The sequence below is a fragment of the Molothrus aeneus genome, chromosome 12 (assembly GCF_037042795.1).
Source record: "Molothrus aeneus isolate 106 chromosome 12, BPBGC_Maene_1.0, whole genome shotgun sequence".
NCBI lineage: Eukaryota > Metazoa > Chordata > Aves > Passeriformes > Icteridae > Molothrus > Molothrus aeneus.
Genome location: NC_089657.1, coordinates 14,294,522 through 14,315,676, shown reverse-complemented (window position 1 = coordinate 14,315,676; position 21,155 = coordinate 14,294,522). Strand labels below are relative to the sequence as shown.

The following is a 21,155-nucleotide window of genomic DNA, read 5'->3' as shown; positions in this document are numbered from 1 at the left end:
TGGGGTCTGTGCTGCCTCTCAGCAGCAATGGCAACTGAGCCCAGCATGGGAACACCACAGAGTCCCCCAGCTTTGCCCACAAAGACCATGCCAGCTGTGCCAGGAGAATTTATTTAGGTTAATGAGACCATAGCAAGTGCCAGCAGCAGCACTGCTGGGGTAGGGGACCGTCACCAGCCCCACGTGCCCTGTGGCAGGCAGGTGTCAGAGGATGTGAGATCCTTGTGCCCATAGAGGCTGTGAGCGTGGGCAGGCACCTGGCAGGAGGTGGCAGGGCTGAGCCATACCCGCTGGGCACAGCCCTCCCCTGCCCAGCCATGGTAGCAGTGGCAGCGGAAAGCAGCCCAAGGGCTGGCACCGGGGCCGAGGTGCAGGAGGCTGCCCAGCTGGTGGGGCTGCCGGCGCACACAGCGCCCGTGCCCATGGCACTGCCCATAGCTGCACTCTCGGGCTGCCGCTGTAACGTTGGCCACGTAAGGACCCAGGGTGGACATGAGGTAGTGGCGCAGGTTGGCACAGCTTTCCTGGGGAGGAAGGACCAGTGAGAATCTGCTCCAGCGACAGAGACCTGGCCAGCCCTCCCTGGTGGGCACGGGGGATGTGACCACCCCATATATCCCATGCCATCTCCTGCTGCCCACAGCCTCCAGTGATGCAGGGACCATACTCACAGCCGAGCGGGAGTACGACAGGTCTCCCCAGAGCACGAGTCCAGCCGCTCCCAGCGCCGCGCTCTCCCCGATGGTGTGCACCAGGTCAGCCTGCCAGAAACACAGAGGTGACCCGTCTGGGGGACACAGCCTGTGTCCCTGTGCCAACCAGAACCCCGTGTCACACCCGCAGCCAGCTCCAGCCCCACAGTGCTCACCAGCTGCAGGAAGCGCGAGGAGCGGCGGAAGGAGAGGCGGGAATAGGCGATCACGGGCAGGAGGCCGTGGGTGCTGAGGGCGGCCACGCGCAGGGCCTCGCGCAGCCGGTGGTGCACGAAGCGGCGGCGCAGCGCGGGCGGCAGCGCCAGCGGCAGGTAGATGCTGGGGTACAGGGCAGAAGAGGCGGCCCAGAGCCAGCCCAGACGGTTGTTCCGCTGCACCTCCGCCGGCTGGCACTGCCCGGTGTAGTTTGCCTCCTTGGCCCAGTTGCTGTTGAGGCAATCGGGAAAGCGGTAGAAACCCCAGAGCCCCCCAGGGCGCAGGGCTCGCCCCACCAGAAGCGTTTCCTCCATCAGAGCCTGTGCCGCCCGCTCAAACTCCAGCTGGGCCAGCCGGAGCTGCTGCCGTGCCGGCAGGATGCCGTGCTGCTCCCGCACCCACTCCTCGGAGGCTGTCCGGTACATCCTTTTGGCTCCCCAGTTCTGGGCCCACAGGGGCCTCCACTCCTCCCAGTCCACCACAGCCAAGCCATGGAAAGCAGGTCGCAGGAGGAGGCGGATGTCCTTGACCACCCTGTTGATGTGGGCATCGAGGGAGACACGCTGGGGGAGGCCCCCATTATGGGGGACACCGTGCTGGGACAGGTAGGGGTACAGCCCGAACTTATTCTTGTAGAAGATGGTGATGTTCTGGCCGGCAAAGTGGCCACCCTGGTTCTCCACGATGCCATAGTCGCTGAGGGGCAGCCCTATGCCAAAGCGGTGCTGGCAGCGCTCGGTGGGGATGTTCCACACCACGGCAAAGGGCTGCCCACCTGCCAGGGGCTCGGGTGCTGGGCTCTCCTCACTGGCTGTGCCCAGTGCCAGGCAGGCCCACAGTGCCAGCACCAGCACCATCCCGCCTCACCAGCTGCCTGCGGGGCCGGCACCCTGCGAGGAAAGGAGAGCCGTGGGGATGAGGCTGTGGGACGCAGTGGGCATTCCAGCAATGCAGGCACTGCCCCCTGGCACATGGTGGACTAGGAGCTGTCCTGCAAGCACATGCTGCCCACCCCAAAACCTGACAGGACTGGGTACACTTGGGGGTTTGAGATCCCTCCTGCCTCAGCACTGCCAGTGTTACCTCTGCCTGCTGCTCTCCCTCTAGTGCTGGGATCCTGCTTGCACAGCACAGCCATGGCACAGCTCTGGAGTGGCACTGCAAGCCACTGACCCTTGTGCCTCAATTTCCTGCTGGCTCCCAGTCCTGCCTGTAGTGGAAGCACCAAGACTCCCTGGTCCCCATTTCAGCACAGTGCTGAGCCAGGCTGGGTGACCTGCTGAAGGACTGAGTCCCCCCAAGAGGCATGCTGGGACCAAAGGGACAGCTCTGTCCCTCACAGCTCAGGCAGGGCCAGAGGGGTCTGGTGCCCCTGCCCAGCACTGGCCAGCTGCCCAGAATGAGGGGATTAGGCGGGGAATGGGCCCAGGGCCGCGTGACACAGCAAGGACAGCGCTAATCCCTCTCTGCCAGGCTGGACGCTCTTTCTGACCTTCCCACTCCCATGCCTCTGGCCCTCACTGACACCGGCTGCCTTAGGGGGGTTTGGCCACCTGCTTCCCTCACTGTGCAGTGCAGGGGACCCGATTCTGCAGCCCCAGCACCATGACCTACTCCCACATTGCCCCCCCCAGCCATCCTGTGCCTCAGTTTCCCCAGACTGCTCAGTGAGGACAGCTGTGGCCATGCTGGAGGCCACCACTTTCCGTCAGCCCCAGCTGCCCCACAGCAAATCCTGAGTGGAGGACACAACTGGTGGGACTGGGCAGTGCTCCTGGGGACTAGTGCCAACCCCACAGTCTGCAGTGGACCTGGCTCTCCACCATGCTGGTGGTCTCAGAGCCCCTGCTAGGCGAGCTGGGGGGCAGGTGGGAGCAGAGCCAGTGTGCCCAGGTAGGGCGGGGTACAGGAACTCTGCCCATTCCCTACCCCCAGCAATGGGGCCAGGGTGAACCATGGAGGCTGGGGGAGCTGGTGGCAGCCCTGAAGAATGGCAGGCAGTCAGGCAGTGCTGCGGCGGGCAGCTCCCACCCGCACTGCTTTAATCACTGGCTCGGGGCCCTCAGATGTCCTTCTTCATCCAGAAGATGGGGAGCCCTTTGGCATCGCGGTGCGGGGACTGCAGGAGGCTCTGCTGCTCGCTGCCCTCAGCCAGGACACCCCTCGCCCAGATCACGGTCGGTGGGGGAGGCGGTGGGGGCACAGTGAGGGGTGGTGGGGGCGGCGGGGGGACAGCGGGTATCCACGGCCTGGTGGTGGTGGCAGCGGCAGCCCCAGAAGGGGCGGAGAAGAGCCGCAGCACCTCAGAGGATATAGCCGGGCTGAGAAAGGCCACGCTCTGCACCGGCTCACCCAGGACATAGCCCAGGTGGGCATAGAAATGCTGCTTGTCGTGGGTGGTGAGGCGCAGGCAGCGAAAGCCCCGGGCCCGGGCCCACCGCTCAGCGGCCTCCATCAGCCGCCGCCCATAGCCCCGGCCCCGCAGCGCCCGCGCCACCACCACGCTCTCCACGAAGAGGTCATGGGGACGGCTGAGCACGCGGGACAGTCGGACGTGGCCCACGAGCTCGCAGGGCCCCTCCCGGGGGCTGGCTGGGCTGTCGCTGGGGCCCCGGCTCCGCAGCAGCAGCAGGCAGGTGGGAAAGGCGTCCGAGGAGCGCTGCAGCGAGTGCAGCCGCGACGCACGGCTCTTCCCCCACTCCTCGCCCAGCAGCTCCGCACAGGCTTCCAGCAGCTCCGGCCTCTGGTGCAAGGGGACCAAGCTGAGCTCCTCTGACACAGAACCCATTCTTCTCACTGACGGGAAACCAAGCAGGTCACAGCTTAGAGGCAGTAAGGCACAGACCGTGCGTGTGTTCCCCCCAGCCCACCACTGGCCCCAGTACAGGCACGGTGCCCCAGTGGAACAGCCAGATGAGTTCATGGAGGTTTGGCAGGTCCAAGGTCAAACAAGAGACTCATGGCAGGGAGGTGGCACATGGTGCCAGCTCCAGGAAATCATGCCATGAGACCTGCAGAAAGGTCTCGTACTGCCAAATCAGCTGAGGGGCAGGAGGCACAGTGCTTCCTCCCCAGCCCCTGCCACTAGCTCGTGCCACCTTAGCACCCATCAGACCAGCTAGCTCATCACACATGTCCTCAGAGTCAGGGTTCTGAGGAGCCCAAAAAGCCTCTGAGGGGTCAGAAAACCCCTATCCCACAGCATGCCATGGGAACCCCTCTCTCAGCCTGGCAGTTCCCCTTGCAAAGGAGAAGCTGCAGGCAGAGGGCAGGAGCAACCACCACACCAGCTGATTAACCAGAATTGAGCAAACTGCCCCACTTCCCCTCTGGGGGTTGGGGAGGGCCTGAGTCTGCCCTCCCACACCCTAGGTGCTCCTAGGAGGCATGGTGGGGTCACCCCTCTAGCTCCAAGACTCCTGACCCACAGCCCAGTCTGCACTGTCCCCTTCAGAGGCCAGACCCCACCAGTACTCCTGAGGAGGCGATGGTTTTCTTCTGCCTGCCCAGCAAAGCCACTCCAGGACTCCAACAGCATCTGCCTGCCACCCACCTGCCCACACTCACCCTGCCTTCACCCACTCACCCAGTCTGCACTCACCCTGCCCACAGTCACCCTGCTCAGTCACTGCTCACACCCACCCTGCTCACACGTGTACCCTGCTCACGCTCACCCTGCTCACACTCACCCTGCCCGCTGCTGCTGGCTCCTTTGCCCCGGGTGCCAGCGCAGCAGGAAGCAGCCCAGGCTCATGACCAACCACAGCGCCTGGTTCTGCTTCCCCGGTGTGAATGACACGTCTGTCCGGGCCCCACACAGCACGCCCCACTTCCCACGCTGCACCCCCACACGGGGCACTCAGCCTGCCTGCACCCCGATTGCTCCAAACCACACAGCACTCGCACACAGACACTGGAACGGCATCGCCCAGCTGATCGCTGCTCCCACTGCATGGCTGCACCTCCTGAACACGGATCCCCACCCCACCGCTGACCCTCACCGACCAACACTGAGCCAACACTCACCTCATTACTGACCTGTCGTTTGACCTGCCATTGACCCCATCTCTGACCCCACTGCTCACCCATCACTGATCCCTTCATTGACCCCCCACCAACCTGTTATTGACCCTATCAGTGACCCCAGAATTGACCCATCACTGACCCCATAACTGATCCACCTCTGACCCCACCACTCACCCATCACAGACCCCAGCACTGACCCCAGCACTGACCCATCATTGACCCCATCACCGACGCCTCCCACCAACCCGTCATTGACCCTATCAGTGACCCCAGCATTGACCCATCACTGACCCATCACTGGCCCATTCCTGGGGCACCGCCGAGCCCCGGTCCCTGCCCGTCTCCCCGCTCTGTGCCCTGCCCCAGCCCGGTCCCGCCCGTACCGTTCCTCGGCCCCGCCGCCGCCGTCACTTCCTGGGCCCGGCCGGGCCCGCCCGCGCTCTCTGGCGGCCGGAGGGCGCACGGTCCGTGCCCCGCGCTGCCCGCTCGGCTCCGGGCGCTCCCGCACTCCCGCACGGACACACCGACCCATCCCAGGCCGCGGCAGGACGGCGGAACACCCTACCCGGACCCGCCCAGCCCTCCGCGGGCACAGGGACACCAAACCCCACTGGGCAAACGTGCTGCGCTGCAGTTCAGCTCCGCTCCCTTCTGGAGCCCGAGGCTGTTTTGGGGATGTCCATCTTCACGCCCTCCCTCCTCCCCAAGGAGTGATACACCGCACGGGAGCTCTCCATCCGGCTCCTTCAAGTCGTGATGGGGCTTACAGAGGGCAGCATCAAGAAGATGATGAAGCAGGAGGTGCAGGACAGCTCCTTCACTTGCATGACCAGGCACAGACGAGGCCAAGGTGGGATTCCCAACCTGGCTCTGCCTTTTGGGTGCTGCAGTTTGGACCCTTCCTGTGTGTCCCTGTGGGTTCTAGCTTGCTCAGTTCCTAAGCAGAGCTCCCCTCCATGACCACAGCTGCCTTTCTGCCCCAGCTGCTCGGATGGATGGAGGGTGGGTTCTTTGTCCACCCAGCTCCTTCTGCACTGCCCCTGGCATGGGCTCCTGCAGCCTCAGAGCCTGAGCAGCAGCTCCACAGCAGCCTGGGGCCACCAAGACCAAAATTTCGTAGCCTTAACAGGCTTCCAGCCAGAGAGGGTGGCTCCTCTTGTCATGCCCTGGGGTGCTGAGCCTGGGGGCAGCATCACTCCCCACTAGTGCATCCACTTGCCCAGGCTGGGACAGGCTCTCCCTAGGTCTGTTGCCTTGCAGAGACCAGTGCAGGGCATTCCCACTGTCCTTCCCTGACTTCCCCTGTGCCAAAGAGAAAAGAGATTGTTTGCACATAATAAAATTTCTGCACAAAAGTGGTTTTTAGCTCTTTAGAGCATCACCCATCCCAGACAGACAGACGTTACCCCAGCATGGCCAAGGACGGGTCATGGGAAGGGAGCAGAGGCCATGGCCGGCAGTGGAGGCGGGTTAAGGGTCCCTGAGGGGCAGAACGAGCTGATCATGGTTTCGGAAGCACCAACCCACTGTCACTGTCACCACGGGGGCTGCCAGCTGCAGGACTGTGCCCGAAGGGCCATGGGGGCAGAGGATGCAGCGCTGGGGGCCCTGGGGCTCTGACAGCCGCTCCGGGGCAGCGGGTCCCCGGCACGAGTGGCCGATCCTGGGCGCAAGGACCCCCGGCACCGGCGGGGCAGCGGCAGCGGCGTGGCCAAACAATGAGGGCGTGGTTATGGGCAGAGGGCGGGGCTGGTGCGTGACGTCACGCTCGAGTGACAGCGCGGCCGTCGGACCGGGACAGGGCAGGGCGCGCTTCCGGGACCGGGAGGCGGTACCGCGGGGCCAATGGGAGGTGGGATTCTGCCGGCCACAGCCAATAGGCTCTGTAGGGGGCGTGGCCTGAGCCCCGGTGGCGGCCGGGGACGCCCACGTGCGGCGGCAGCATGGCGGCGGCGGCGGCGGGCGGCAGGCGGGCCAAGGCCCCGCGCGGGGCGGCGGCGCGACGGCGGCCACGGCCGGCGGTAAGGACCGGGCTGGAGGGAGACAGGGAGGCGGGCGAGGAAGGGCTGCCTCGCCGGGGTCGCCGCCGTGGGGCTTTCGCTGCGCCCGTCCCCATCCCCATTCCCGTCCCCATCCCCATTCCCGTCCCGTCGATAGCCCCATTTTGTTCCGCAGGCACCGGGCGCCGATGGGAGACCGCGGGCGACGGCCGGTCGGCCCGCCGACGAGGAAGTGTCCAGCGACTCCGAGACAGAGAGGTAAGGGCTGCGCCTGGGGAGTGCCGCTACCGCGGCGGGGCGCCGGTACCGGGGGATGCCTGTACCGGAGAGATCCCGGACCGGGGGATGCCTGTACCGGAGGGGTTGTCTGACCGGGGATTCCTGTAGAGGGGATGTCAGACCAGGGGATGCCTGTAACGGGGGCTGTGCCGGTACCTGCGGGGTGCCGGTACCGATGCTCACGCACACGTGTCCCCGCAGCCCGTTGTTGGGGCGGCGGCGGCGAGAGGCAGCGGAGGAGGAGGTGGAGGAGACGCCGCAGGAGAAGAAGCTGCGCTTGGCCAAGCAGTACCTGGAGGAGCTCCGGCAGCTCGGTGAGTCCCGCCCGGCGCCGGTGCCCCGCGGGGCGGCCCCGGGCGGTGAGCCCGACCCTCACGCACTGTCCCGCCGCAGAGGAGGAGCGGGCGGAGGACGAGGAGGAGCTCGAGCCGGCGGATCTCATCGGCGACCGCCTGAAGGAGGACGTGGTGAGCGGGGAGGCGGGCGCGGCCTCTCGGTCCCCTTGGCGGCAGCGGGCTCTGTCCCATTCCCGCGGGACCGGGACTGAGGCCACCCCCTCTGCTGAACGTCCCCCTTCTTCCCCAGCTGGAGCAGAGAGGCCGGCTGCAGCGCCTGGTCGCCAAAGATGTGAGTGCCGGGGTGCCAGACTGCCGGTGCCAGCCTAGGGGATACTAAGGCACGGCCAGCACGCTACAGCCCTTCTCCCTGGCGAAGTCAGGGTGCTGTGCTGGGGTGCTCCTGGGCCTGGGGAAGGGTCCTGGGCAGCCCAGCTCACATCCTGCTCTTCCTGCAGGTACAGCCTCCAGATCCAGCCAAGATCCGTGTGCTGCGGGGACACCAGCTGCCCGTTACCTGCCTCGTCGTCTCTCCTGATGACAGATTCATTTTTTCTGCTTCCAAGGATGGCTCCCTCATCAAATGCAAGTGTTCACCTGGGGCTGTGACTGGCTGCTGCCAAGCCCAACCCCTGCAGGGACCCGGGTGCCCTCTGAGGTGGCTTGGCCCTTGGCTATTCTTAGATTGCGCATAATTCCAGGCTCTGTGGAAGGCTCATTGACACTTTAGGGAGTGGTGGGAGGCTCCCAGAGGGTGATTGTGACGATTTTCCTGCAGGGGAGGTGGACAGTGGGAAGAGGCTGTGCGTGGTGCCCGGGGGGAAGAAGGGCACGGAGGAGCGGCACATGGGGCACGCGTCCCAGGTCCTTTGCATGGCCATTTCATCGGACGGCAAGTACCTGGTATGGGCACAGGGGTGGAGAGATGGCCCTGGGGAGTGTTCTCCCTGGATCCTGGGGGTACAGCCTCATGCCCAGATGTGCCTTGCTGGGTTAAAGGAGCCCCTATCCCCTGCTGGGTCAGGAATGGGTCCCTGGGACAGCCAAAGCCCGTGGAGTGGGAGTGGAGGCAGGGGTGGGCTGTGGGTCTCCAGGGGGCAGGTCTCAGGTGTCCCCTGCTGCCTGCCAGGCTACCGGAGACAGGAACAAGCTGATCATGATCTGGGATGCAGCCACTTGCAAGCGCCTGCACATCTTCACGGGGCACCGCGACGCCGTCTCGGTGAGCTGGGGGCGTTGGGCACAGTGCCTGTGGGGCCAGGCAATTGTGTCTTGCTGGGCATCCTCATTGCTGTGCTGTGTCTGTCCGTCTGTCCCAGGGCCTGTCCTTCCGAAAGGGCACACACCAGCTGTACAGCGCTTCCCATGACCGCTGCGTCAAGGTCTGGGACGTGGCTGAGAACGCATACGTGGAGACCCTGTAAGACCTGGGGAAATCTCACTGACCCCTCCAAGGGGTGCCCAGCAGCCCTGAGGAGTGAGGGGGCAGAGGGCCCTGTTTGCCACAGCTTTTTGTCATGTCCTTGTGCAGATTTGGACACCAGGACATCATCACAGGGCTGGACAGCCTGAGCCGGGAGTGCTGTGTGACAGCGGGGGGACGGGACGGCACCGTGCGGCTCTGGAAAATCCCTGAGGAGTCACAGCTCGTCTTCTCTGGGCACCAGTAGGTCCAGGGTGGCAGAGGGGGCTGTGGGCAGGTGTGTCCAGCTGGGGCAGTGCTGTGTGGGTGCCAGGTGCCCTGCAGGATCCCAAAGCACACCTGTAACTGCTGACCGTGACCTGTTCTCTTCGCAGGGGCTCCATCGACTGTATCCAGCTCATCAACGAGGAGCACATGGTGTCTGGTGCAGATGATGGGTGAGCACGGGGCCAGGCTGATGCCTGGGGTGGGCAGGGTGCCCCCTCAGCCCCCTCATCCCTCACATCCCTGCAGGTCTTTAGCCCTGTGGGGGCTGACGAAGAAGAAGCCGCTGGCGCTGGCTCGGCAGGCGCACGGTGAGCAGGGCACTGAGGGCTTGCAGCAGCCCTGCTGGATCTCAGCCGTGGCTGCCCTGCGCAACAGTGACCTCCTGGCCACAGGTGTGTGGGGTGGCAGCCTGGGGGGGAAGCCAGTCCTGCTCCCATCCCTGGGCAGGGGTGCATGACAGGCTCCTCTCTGCGCCCCAGGGTCCCACAGCGGCAGTGTGAAGCTCTGGAAGTGTGGTGAAGGATTTCGGAAGCTGGAGCACCTCTTGGACATCCCCTTGGTATGGATGGATGGGCAGGTTGGGACTTCTGGAGCTGGGTTGGAGGGTCTCTCAGCAGGGACTGCCCTTCCTGGGCAGCAGGAGAAGCCTGTGGGAGCCCCTCACCCTGCCCTGTCCCCTCCAGGTGGGTTTTGTCAACAGCCTCAAGTTCTCAGCAGCTGGTGATTTCCTGGTGGCTGGCATCGGGCAGGAGCACCGGTACTGTCCCCCCTCCCTGGTGTAGCTGCCTGCAGGTGCAGCTTCCCTCTCCTCGGGGTCTTGTTGGAGGGTGACCCCCGCCCCCATCTCTCTCACCCACAGGCTGGGACGGTGGTGGAGAATCAAAGAAGCCAAAAACAGTATCTGCATCATCCCCCTGAAGCAGAAGACCACAGCTTCCAGCCCTGAATCCCCTGGCAGCTCCTAGCCCTCTGTCCCTGGAGCCACTGGAGCAGGTCATTCTGTCCCTGGAGCTGTGCCCCCCATCCTTGGTGCAGCCACCTCTGTGCTCTGCAGGATGTGACTGGGGCTTGTCACAAGGCCCCTGATTCTGCTGGCCCCCATGTCTTGATGTGGCTCTGCCCTCTGCGAGGGTCAGTTCCCTTCTCTCAGGTTTGGCTGTACCTGAGCTCTGGAACAATCCATTTTGTAAAAAAAAAACAACACCAAAACCACTTTATTTACATAAATTACAAAAAAAAAAAAAAATCACACTTTTGTTCACAGAAAAAGTCTACTGTTAAAAACTTGGTTGGGCTCAAATACCTGGGTCCTGTTGCTTGCCCTGAGCCTCCAATGACCACCCCCCGGGCTCTGCAGGGGCTGGGGTCAGCAGGAATTTGTCTGCCCCCACTCCTGCCCTGTCCCAGTATGGGATGAGAAGCGCCACACCCAGTGAGGGAAGCAATGGGGAGAGGCTTAGGCCCAGCCCAGCCACACGCGGTGGCTCTCTTGAGGCCAAAACCAGGAGGAAAACATGAAAATGCAAAGCACTGGGGAAAGGGTGATTGGTCCAAGGCTTGGCACAGGGCGTGATGGGAAAGGCATCACTGGGAAGCTGGGTGGGCTTTGGGGCGAGGGCAGTGTGTGGCACCACAGAAAGGGAGTGGGATTGGTGCAAGCCAAAAGCAGGAGGTGGAACATGGCTTGAGAGGGAGTGGAGGTGTGCCCGGGGGCTGGGGACAAGGGGCAGGGGATGTGTCTGCACCAGGGCTCAGTGCAAGGGACAGGGACAGGGTATTTGTGCACAGCTCAGTGCGAGGTCCGTGCCATGTGCACCACGGCTTGATGCAGGGCTGGGGGACATGGGGACATTCACCATGGCTCAGTGCAGGGCTGTGGGGGCACGTGGCTCAGTGCAGGTGACGCAGAGGGACGTGCCATGGCTCAGTGCTGGGGACCTGGGGACGTGCGCCGTGGCTCAGCTCAGGGAGGGGGATGTTCAACCATGGCTCAGTGCAGGGTGTGGAGGACAGGGCACATGTAAGGTGGCTCAGTGCAAGGGTAGGGTGACACGTACCATGACCCGACATGTGGGATGTGTAGCTCGTGCTGGGGCAGGGACTGAGCCTCCCGGCTGCACCTGGCACCTCAGCAGGCCGTGCTGCGGGCACTGCTCTCCCTGGGGAGCAGTGGGGGTGCTCTGTGGCAGCACCACAGCCTGGCCCCCCCGTCCTTCACAGGGATGATGTTGTGGAATCCACCACCTCACGGCCATTGCACACCGTGGGCACGTATGGCGAGGCTGAGCCTGCACAAGAAGGAAGCAGTCAGGGCTGGGTTGGGGTCTGGCAGCAGCACTGCCCAGCATCCCATGGCTGTGGTGCCCAGGGAGTTGGGGTGGTGGGTGCCCAGGATGGCCATGTCCCCCCGGGTGCCCAGGGTAGTCCTATTCCCTGAAGCTAAAGGGGAGAGTGCCTCGGGTAGTGACAGGCACCTGGGGGCAGCTGAACTCCCTGTGTTGGGGTGGAGAGTGTCCCCTCAGAGCAATGAGAGCCCCGCAGGAGCAGTACCCCTCTGGCAGCTGTGCTGTGCTGGGAGATGAGGCACTGGGACAGAGGACAGGGAAGAGCCCCTGGGGACACATCCACCATTTCCCCCCATTTCCCGCTTTGCCCTACCCCACACCCCCCTTTTCTTCAGGAGCCCATGCTGGGGTGCCCACACACACCCCCCAGCAGGAAAGGGCTGCTGTCCCCCAGCCCTGCCCCAGCCCCAGCGTGCTCACCGTGGGACTGGCTGGAGCTGGCTGCTGCCACGCTGAACCGAGCGGTGCCCACGCGGTGGCTGGCCACGTTCTTCTGCGGCTGGAAGAGGATGATGTGCAGCTTGGGGGTGAAGAGGCAGCCGAGGACCACGGTGCCGCTGAGGCTCACCGAGATGCACATGGTGGTGGTCTGGACCTGGAGACAGGGGTGGGCATCAGGTGCTCCACCCGTCAGCCCTCTGCCCCAAGCAGGGCAGGATGAAGCCCATGCTGTGGCACTGGCCGGCCCCACTGGGCACAGGCTGCACCCTGCAGGCACATTCCACCCCACACCCCATCCCTCTGTCTCGGTGGTCCTGCAGGAGATCCATGGGCAGAGTGTGGACACTGCCCTGGTGGGGACAAGTGGCCCCTGCAAAGCAGGTGCACCCCAGCCCTGCCCACATGCTGCTTTTTGGCACTGCCCAGGGCCAGAGCCTGCACTCCCCCACCCCGGTGCCCACTCCCTCTGGGGCTGCAGGTCCTCTCTGGAAGCCCCTGACTAACTGCCCACACCAACTCCTCAAGACCCACATATTTGGTTGTCCGTGCCAGGATGCACCCCATGCTACCCAGTTCCTGGCCCTGCTTCCAGCCCAGGGACCAGGCTCACCCTGGGGCTGGCATTCATGCCCTGGGCTGTGGTGCTGGATGAGCCAGGGGCTGTCTCATGCTGTTGTGTCACCAGGCTGAAGGATGACTAATCATTGCTCCATGATAGTCATGGCTATGGGGGATCTCTGGAGGTCTCAGGACCATTTCCCATCCTCATCCTAGCAAAGGAGGGAGAGGGGCAGGTCCTCTCTCCAGGACTCATTGCCCCATTAGCCACAGCCCTTCAGGACCCTTCACCTGGTCCTGAATTACCCAGTGCAAAGATGACCATCACCAGGTGTGTGGATGCAGACCCTTCCCCAGGCCCATGCATCTCCTAATCATGGACCCTGCATGGCCCAGATCTCCAGGACCACTTAGATCAAGCCCTGTCAGAGCCCCTCAGAGCTCCAGCTCTTACACGGTAGTCGCTGGAGGTCACGTAGAAGATGGGCAGGAAGGCCAGCCAGATGATGCAGGTCGTGTACATGGTGAACCCAATGAACTTGGCCTCGTTGAAGTTTTCAGGACATTTCCGCGTCTTGAAGGCGTAGACCGTGCAGAGGACAATCAAGAGGACATTATAGGTGAGCGAAATGAGCATGTTGGAGTCACGGTTGTTGCACTTGAGGGTGACAATGTACCTCTTGTCAGGCTCAGTCTCCTTGCCTGTGCCAGGGGTCTCCACCAGCAGCCAGATGATGACGATGATCAGCTGGCAGGAGATGAGGGCCATGCAGATGACCACCTGTGACGTTGGGCTGATGAAGCGGGGGCGCTGGACGCCCTCCTTCACCCCGCTGAAGATCCTGGCGATGCGATTTGTCTTGGTCAGGAGGGCCGAGTAGCAGACGGCGAAGGAGGTGCCCAGCCCCAGGCGTCGCAGCGTGCACACCCCGGTGGAGGGCTTGGCGATGAAGATGAAGGTCATGCTGTAGCACATGAGCACCCCAGTCAGCAGAATGTAGCACAGCTCTCGTCCAGAGGCCTTCACAATGGGAGTGTCATTGTTCTTCACGAAGACCCCAATAACAAAGAGGGTGGAGATAAAGCCCAGGCAAGAGATAGTGACGGGACCGATGGCCCAGACATCTTTCCAGCGGATGTACTCTTGGGGCAGCTCGTAGCAGCCATTCAGGGTCTCATTGGGCCAGTAACCAAGACCGCAGTCCATGCAGGTGAACTCATCCAGCAGGTACTCGTAGGGCTGGCAGGGGATGCAGATCCAGCAGCAAATGTCTCCGGGCTGCATGCTCTTGATCTCATTTTTCTTGCAGGGGTCACTGCACTGGGACACAGGAATGGAGGTCTCAGCCCAGGGGATGAGGCTGGTGTCCAGCATGAGCCCCTCTGCCCAGTAGCCCACTTTCTGGTACCGGTACCGCCCGTCCACGTGGTGGTAGTTGAAGATGTTGTAGCGCCCGATGCCGTCACCGTAGCGGTCAAACCGAACGACGCTCTCCGTGTCTGCTGGCCTGAAAGGAGCTGCAGGGAGGAGAAGGGGAGACAGTCACTGCCCCAGGGCAGGAGAACACTCACTCCAGCCTTGAGGCAGGGCTCATCCAAAGGGTCACATCCCACCATGGCCACAGGAAAATGCCCAACCTGTTTCCTGCCTTCACTCCCATCCCTGCTGCCTGTGCACATGTCAGGGGCAGGAAAGCAAAGGTGGAGAACTACCCACCTGTCTGAGAGCCTGTGAGCCCCAGCCAGCTCTGCAGGGGCAGAGGGCGGTTGTGCAGCCTCCATGGCTCTCAGTGACTCCTGATAGCCAAGACATCCTCAGCCCAAGTCACAGAGGACATGCTTCTAATCACCCCAAACTGCATGGGTCCCTGATCAAGGGTATCCCACCAGTCTAATCCCTGAAATGTGAATAAATCATGATGGTTGCAAGGACCCCTGTTCTTGAGGGTCCCTGGGGCTGGGTGGGGCTGGTCCACAGCTTCTCCACATGTTTCCACTGGGAACAGAAGGCCTAGATTGCCTCCCAATGATGATGGTGGGCTGGCTGTTGGCACCTCAGGACAACCACAGCCCTGGGTGCAGGCAGGCTGGAGGAACTGGAGGGTTTTGGGTCAAATTTGGGCCTCCTTGTTCCTATCCTCCACCCATCCCTTTCCAGTTTGGCAGCCAAACCCCATCTCCACTTTGGACTCACCATCAAAATTAACATTGAGTATAAAGTCCTTGTAAAACCTCTTGCCATTGACAGGCTTCATGGCATCACAGAGCTTGGTGGAGTTGGGGCACAGCGTCCGGTGCATGTTGTGCAGAGAGTGAGCCATGGCATAGACTGCATTGACCACAAACGTGATCTTGGACTCTGGCTCAAACTTGCCTGTCTTGAGGGAGTACCGGCTACAGTCCTGCGTGTGGAAGCTGCACTTAAACTTCTGCTCCCAAAACTCCCGGAACCAGGGATTTCGGCTGTTATTGTAGGGGTGGAGGCTACGGAAGTAGGAAGCAAACTCATTGATGGGGTAGGCTGCCAGTTCTATGGTGATGGCTCCCTCGGCCACTGCTTCGCTGCCGGCCACCACGCTCTCCAGGGCTCCCCACCCATCACTGGCCACCCACATGAAGGACACGTTGGCTCTCTGGGCAGCTGCCAGCAGCTCCCGGGCATCTTCACTTCGGGTGAACAGCACGACCACTCTGGCATTGGGCTTCTGCAGCAGAGCCCGCACCACTCCATCGTAGGTCTTCTTGTTCATGGAGCGCCCCACCTTCTCCGAGGTGGCGATGCAGATGTTGCGCATGCGGGCTTCCTGCTCAAAGGCCTCGATCCCCGTCTCCCCGTAGTCGCCCTCGGAGGCCACAGTGGAGACGTAGGTCCAGTTGAAGAAGCGGAGGATCTCTGCCATGGCTTTGGCTTGGTAGAAGTCTGGAGGGACAGTGCGGGCGAAGTAGTCATAGCGGGACTTGTCACTGAGCTTGGCACTGGTGGAGGCATAGCTGATCTGTGGGATCTGGAAGAGCCGCAGCAGGTTGGCCACCTGCATGCAGGAGGAGAGGTGAGTGCCTGAAGGGGTGGCCAGCAAGGGACATTCCTGTGGGGGGACCCCCGCCCTGTACCCAGTGATGCACGATGCTCCCAAACACAACCTGCTGAGGAGCAACCATCCCAACCCAGAGCATCCTGATCTGTGGAGGGACTGGACAAGAATGGATGGCACATTCACAGAGTGCCTGAGCCCTCAGACATGCTCATTTATCTTTATTTTTATTTTTACTTTTTTAGTGTTTCAAGCACTCCACTCTGAAATTCAGGTCCAGAGAGGGGACAGAAGCAGAAAGTCTGCCATAGGTGACCTGTGGGAGATTCTCAATGGCAAGGAGAAAGCCAGGATGCCTGGTAGCCCTACAGCACAGGGGGAAAGGATTCTAGGGGCTGGGAGCCAGGTCAGAGTCCTCCCACCAGGCTGGGGGATGCTGCAGAAGTGGGTCAGGGGAGTGGCGCCTGTGCATCCCACATCAGGAGCTCAGTGGGACTGGCACCTTCCAGCACTCAGCAGAATCCCTCGTTAGCTTCAAAGGGGAAAAATCCCCACTAATGAGGCTGTTAAACCCAGGCTCTGGGGGCAGCAAGGGGACCTCAGGTGTGCCAGCGGGGCTGCCAAGCCTGCCCACGCCTCACTGCTCCCCAGGCAGGAGATGTGGCTTAATTAACGTGGACAAATGATCTTGAAGACAAATTCCCCTAATGGCAAGAGTGTCCCCGAGCACAGTGATGCTGCTGCCTGTCCTCACCATGCATGGGAGCTGCCAGCCTGCCATGCCCCTCCAGTGCCCCCTGAGCTCCCCAGCCAGCCCACATTCTGCCCCTGCTGACACCTGCCTGCCCAGGGCTGGGACATGGGGACATGCTGGGTTCCCAGCAAGGGAAGGGACAAGTGCCCAGGTGAGCTGGGATGCTGCCTTCATCGCACAGTCCCAGCTTCTTCCACCCCATGCTGGGGGAGGCAGGGACCCCAGGGACCAGGACACACAGTCTGGCACACGCTGGGGACTCATTAAATCTCAGCAAGCATGTGGCCCACCAGCCACCCCTGTGACTCAGCTGGTCCTGCTGAGTCCTGCATCCTCAGGGGATGCTCTTCTCCCTGATGAAACCAACCTCCAGGTCCACACTGAGATGCACCCCAGCCAGGGTCACAGCCAGGTTTGAAGCTTGACGTGCCTGTTCCTGTGGGATAACTGGGGACACAGGAGCACTTGTCCTCTGAGCTCACCCTGCCTTAGCCAGGCAGCCCTATGGCTGAGCCCCTCAGAGGTGCATGTCCCTTGCAGCACCTTATGGGCTGACCTCTGGGGGGGAAAGGGGGACAGTGCCCCCTCACTGGTCTGCTCTGTCTGGCACAGTCCAGACATGAGCTGGACTGAGGAGCTGCACTTGTTCCCTTGAACCCAGGAGAGGAATAAACAGCTGTCCCCATGTGAGGCTTGGCTCCTACAGCTAGTGGAGTGTTGGGGGATTCATGCAGCCCCCAAGGGGACCCCGGGCACATCCCCCACAATCACAGAGAGATGGCTTGTTCAGGTGCCCACCTAGCATTCCCTCCCCATTGGAGAAGGGGGCAGAGCATCACTGTGAGGGATGAGTGAGCTTCCCTGTGCCACACTGGCAGTGGCATCACTGCACTGCTGCCAAGGTTTTACTCTCGTCCCCCACTTCAAACCCCAGCCCCATCCAAGCCCCTCTTGCCTGGGAGATACCTGGATGGAAACATCACTGTAGGAGCCACCGATGACACCGGTGATGGCAGTGGGAACATCATCGTGGACAGCGTAGGAGCCATCAGGGCAGATGTGCTCAGAACCATCCACCCTGGTAAGGGAGGCACGGACGAAGTCAAGGGACTGCTCTAGGGCATAGGTGTCCTTGGAACAGGTGTCCAGGATGTGAGCACCCAGCTTCACCCCTGGCAGAATGCTCCCGTCCTTGTTGATCTCGTCCAGGGCGAAGAGCATGGCCTCCAGGCGCTGGATGCCCCGGTGCTCATTTATCTTGCCGCAGTCTTCACTCCCCACTCCTTTCTCATGGACGGGGAAGAGGCCCCCAATCACCAGGTCCCCATCCATGCTGATCTCCTTCTTGCCAGCCATGCCGTGCCCAGCAGCCAGACAGGTGGCCAGGTGCATCAGCCCCAGCCAGGCGGCCAAGGGCACCGCCATGGGGTGTGCTGGTGCTGGCTGGGGGACCCACACCACCCCGTGTCACCCGCTGCCACCCGTCAAGGCGAGGGCAGGCAGTCCCCAGGCATTGGGTGGTGGGGGGTGGCACGGCGTGGTGTTGGTGGGAGAGAGGTGGTGCCACCCCAGCAGAGCCCTCGGCACCTGGAAAAGCAAAGGGAAAAGCTGCTGGGTCTGCGAGATGCAAGGCATGACAGGGACAGGGACAGTCAGTGCTGCATGGGAGAGCCAGGCCATGAGCCTGCCTGTGCCCCCCACCTGGGATGCCCTTAGGAAGAAATCCCCTGCTGAAAGGCAAGATAAAGAGGTGCAATAGCTCCCACAGTGACCCAGAACCCCCAGGACACACACAAGTGGCACAGATCCCAGGGCACATGGAGGGCCACAGGGACAAGGCTCCCCTCAGCACTCCCAGGGACACACTGGCATAGGGTGGGCACAGAGCTGGCCCCTCTGGCAGCATCAGGCAGAACAGCCTGCAGGGGGACAGCTTGACAGCCCTAAAATATCACGCAGAGGGAAAGAGCCAGGGATGTCACCTGGCACAGGGAGACCAGGCTGGGCAGACAGAGCCAAGGCCGGCTCCAAGCCGAGCCCCCGACCCACGCAGCAGCATCAGGGGTGCAGACAGATCCCACCCTCCAGCTGAGAGCACTGCCAAAAGCAGCCAGCCATGAGCCCACCGTGCCCACAGAACCCAGTGCCCACAGTATTTTAATCTCCATCCCATAGCCATGGGGCTGCTGCTGCCCCCAGGGCTGTTGGTGGCACCGGGCTGGAGCAGGGACTCTCCACTGGCTTCACCCTCACACAGCAAGGCGCAGGTTCTGGCAGTCGCGGTGCTTCAAAGTCTGTTCTCTCACCACCGCCCCTTCCTTCCCTGTATACTAAATTCAGAGATTTCAGTGAAAGTAAGAGCCAGGTTTGCTGACTCCCTCTGCAGAAAGCACGGAGGCGCGGGGGAATCAAAGGCTTTTGCAGCAGGCAGGCCTTGTTTTGGCAGAGGATGCAGTCCCCTCCGAGATTGGTTGTCTTTTCCCAAATCACAGGAGAGATTTGTTTCCCATTTGAAGCTGACTGCTGAAATCCCACTGGGCTGGCATTTCAGGGACCATGGGAGAAGGAGACCCCTTGGCAGTCCAGAAGCCTCAGGCTGCTCTGGAACAGGAAGCTGCTGATGCTGTGACTGGACCACGGCCTCTTCCACAGCCCAGCAGCGCTTGTGGGGGCACAGAGGGTGGGAGGGGGATGCCAGGGAGTGCTGGCCCTTGCAGTTCCCTGCAGCCCATACTGAGGCTGCTCTTCCTGAGCAGGAGGAGGGGACCCCTTGATGCCCCCATGCTGCTCCCAGGCAGGTGATGGCTGTGCTGGGGGAGCCCTCCAGCAGCCAGAGCTGGCAGAGATGCCCAGGGGGCTGCAGGCAGCAGTGTGGCACAGAGCCTAATGGGGTAGGGTGGGGTGACACATGCTGACCTCCTCCTCTTCTTCCATGCCCCTAAGTGTCTGCTCTCAGGTGCTGTCTGCTGCTGCTGAGTCCCCATCTGTCTCAGGGCATCTCCTACCTGACCCCCCAGTGTGAAGGACTTTGGAGGTGAGAGAAGGAAGGGCCCCTGCCTTATTTAAGGAACAAATGCTTCTAAGGGACCCGGGGTTCCCTCAAGCAGGGGAGAGGCCACAGGCGCATGGATTATTGATGGAGCTCATCAGTGGCAGGCTGAGCCTGGCACAGGGGTCCAGTGGCACTGGGAACCCAGGTTCCTGTGGTCCAGATCGTTTGGGGCAGCTGACAGGACCCACCAGATGAAAGGCACCTTCAGGCCAAGCTGCTGTGAAGGGCAAACCACCACCCACCCGGCAGCGAGCCACGATGGACAGTGAGCAGGGCTCCCGCCATTCCCGCAGCTGCTCCTCTCGGTTGGTTCAGTGCCGAGGGTTTGACAGCCCGCGGGAACCGCTGGAGAACGTCCGGGGAATTGAAGCACCGGGTAGGGCAGAGCCAAGTCCAGCCCGACAGCCACGGAACGGCGGGAAGCTCCTGCCAGCGGCGGGCAGCCTCTCCTCGCACCGCGAGTGGGGTGCGTGAGAAGGGCCCGCGACTCCTCCGTGCTCGGAGCGCTTCCCACCCGTGCCAGGAGCCCTGACCCCTCCGACACCACATTCCGGGGCCGTGCGACACCTGGGGGACACCGCATCCCAGGGGCCGTGCGACACCTGGGGGACACCGCATCCCAGGGGCCGTGCGACACCTGGGCCGTGTGCGAGAGCGGCAGTGCTGCGGGGGCGCAGGGACAGTGTCGCCTCCCGCGGAGGTCCCGGAGGTCCTACCACCACCGAGCTCTGCCAGAAGCCCCTGGCTGTCCCCTGCTCAAGGGCTGCCCGCCCGAGACCCCGCGGGGCCGAGCCGCCTCCCCGGGGTGCTCCCCCGCCCCGCGGCCACCCCGCATCCCGTCCCGAGCGCGCCCCGAGATCCGGCTGCGCACTCACAGCCCCCTCCAAGCCCCGGCTCTCCCCGGCCCGGACAGCCGGACAGGAGACCCGGGGGAACATCAGGGACCGGGGTCTGTCCCCGCCGGGCCGGGAGGTGACCCCGCGTCCCTGCCCCGGTGCCGGCGGGCAGCCCCGGCCGGGAGCGGCGGGTCCTGCTGAGCGCCACTGCGGGGCTCGGGGCTGCCGGATCACCGGGGAACGAGAACCCCCCAAGCTGCTCTCCCGGAGCTCCGCGTCTTGCGCCGGGCAAGGGTGAGCGGCGGGAGCAGCCCCGGTGCCACCCCGACCGCCCGCATCCCCGGCCCCGCCTGTGCCCGTGCCCGTGCCCGTGCCCGTGCTCTGCTCTCGTCCCGCAGCTCCGGGAGCCCCGGCACTGGGCACCGGTCTCCGAGCCCCGCTGTGGCGCGACCCCGACGGCAGCGGGGTTTCGCCGGTCTCCGTGAGGCTCCAGCGCCGGCACCGGGGCTCTGGAGACGGAGACGCGCCGCCGGGGCACGGCACGAACCGAGGTCACGGCGATGGGAGCGCCGGGGTGGGACCGCAGCCCTTACCTGGGCCCGGCGGACTGTGCCGGGAGCCGGTGCCAGTGCCGGTGCCGCGGCTGTCTCGGAGCTGCGGCTGCCACCGCCTCCCGCCGCCGCCTCTGACACTCCGCCAGCCCCAGCAGAGCGGAGCCGCTCCGCCCCCCGCCCGGCCCGGCCCCGGCCCCCGCCCCGGTCCGGCCCGGTGGGCAGCGGCACCCCCGGGGCCGCCCCAACTGCCCCCCGCTCGCTCCGGCACCGGCTGAGCCGGGCAGGGCACGGCCGGGGCTGGGGCAAAGCCGGGGGCAGATGGCCAGGTCCGGGCAGAGCGCGGAC

The 21,155-nt window shown here is 63.3% G+C and overlaps 4 protein-coding genes across 4 annotated transcripts; 1 reads left to right on the top strand and 3 right to left on the bottom strand.

Annotated features, from left to right (window-relative positions):
• Positions 1-95: 95 nt before the first annotated feature.
• Positions 96-2,941, bottom strand: HYAL3 (hyaluronidase 3). Its single transcript, XM_066558345.1, has 3 exons — positions 869-2,941; positions 672-761; positions 96-524 (listed from the first exon to the last, which is right to left on the bottom strand). The coding sequence occupies exons 1-3, from the start codon at positions 1,763-1,765 to the stop codon at positions 171-173; spliced, it is 1,341 nt and encodes a 446-aa protein (XP_066414442.1). The 5' UTR covers positions 1,766-2,941; the 3' UTR covers positions 96-170.
• On the bottom strand, positions 2,918-5,671 carry NAA80 (N-alpha-acetyltransferase 80, NatH catalytic subunit). Its single transcript, XM_066558348.1, is given in 3 exon segments — positions 2,918-3,704; positions 5,318-5,632; positions 5,635-5,671. Coding segments are annotated over 3 exon segments (1,086 nt in total). The 3' UTR covers positions 2,918-2,970.
• Positions 5,672-5,690: 19 nt separating this feature from the next.
• Positions 5,691-10,475, top strand: RRP9 (ribosomal RNA processing 9, U3 small nucleolar RNA binding protein). The gene is made up of 17 exons (XM_066558377.1): positions 5,691-5,784; positions 6,572-6,765; positions 6,824-6,955; positions 7,110-7,192; positions 7,415-7,527; positions 7,607-7,680; positions 7,799-7,840; positions 8,007-8,133; positions 8,327-8,451; positions 8,678-8,770; positions 8,868-8,968; positions 9,080-9,214; positions 9,346-9,408; positions 9,485-9,630; positions 9,718-9,797; positions 9,922-9,995; positions 10,098-10,475. Exons 1-17 carry the CDS (start codon positions 5,691-5,693, stop codon positions 10,201-10,203), a joined length of 1,782 nt encoding a protein of 593 aa, XP_066414474.1. The 3' UTR covers positions 10,204-10,475.
• GRM2 (glutamate metabotropic receptor 2) lies at positions 10,441-20,906 on the bottom strand. The gene is made up of 6 exons (XM_066558344.1): positions 20,850-20,906; positions 17,335-17,955; positions 14,777-15,614; positions 13,037-14,100; positions 12,004-12,178; positions 10,441-11,526 (listed from the first exon to the last, which is right to left on the bottom strand). Exons 2-6 carry the CDS (start codon positions 17,791-17,793, stop codon positions 11,453-11,455), a joined length of 2,610 nt encoding a protein of 869 aa, XP_066414441.1. The 5' UTR covers positions 17,794-17,955; positions 20,850-20,906; the 3' UTR covers positions 10,441-11,452.
• Between the last annotated feature and the right edge of the window lie 249 nt (positions 20,907-21,155).

What these genes read in the sequence shown, in the direction of transcription:
- HYAL3 (XM_066558345.1), bottom strand. Translation starts at nt 1,765, where the DNA reads ATGGTGCTGGTGCTGGCACTGTGGGCCTGCCTGGCACTGGGCACAGCC. An exon ending in CCTCGCGCTTCCTGCAGCTG is followed by an intron (nt 762 to 868) that starts GTGAGCACTGTG and finishes TGTTTCTGGCAG; the next exon opens with GCTGACCTGGTGCACACCAT. An exon ending in TGTCGTACTCCCGCTCGGCT is followed by an intron (nt 525 to 671) that starts GTGAGTATGGTC and finishes CTTCCTCCCCAG; the next exon opens with GAAAGCTGTGCCAACCTGCG.
- RRP9 (XM_066558377.1), top strand. Translation starts at nt 5,691, where the DNA reads ATGGGGCTTACAGAGGGCAGCATCAAGAAGATGATGAAGCAGGAGGTG. An exon ending in AGCGACTCCGAGACAGAGAG is followed by an intron (nt 7,193 to 7,414) that starts GTAAGGGCTGCG and finishes GTGTCCCCGCAG; the next exon opens with CCCGTTGTTGGGGCGGCGGC. An exon ending in ACCGCCTGAAGGAGGACGTG is followed by an intron (nt 7,681 to 7,798) that starts GTGAGCGGGGAG and finishes CTTCTTCCCCAG; the next exon opens with CTGGAGCAGAGAGGCCGGCT.
- GRM2 (XM_066558344.1), bottom strand. Translation starts at nt 17,793, where the DNA reads ATGGCGGTGCCCTTGGCCGCCTGGCTGGGGCTGATGCACCTGGCCACC. An exon ending in ACTCAATGTTAATTTTGATG is followed by an intron (nt 14,101 to 14,776) that starts GTGAGTCCAAAG and finishes TCCTCCCTGCAG; the next exon opens with CTCCTTTCAGGCCAGCAGAC. An exon ending in TGACCTCCAGCGACTACCGT is followed by an intron (nt 12,179 to 13,036) that starts GTAAGAGCTGGA and finishes CCCTGTCTCCAG; the next exon opens with GTCCAGACCACCACCATGTG.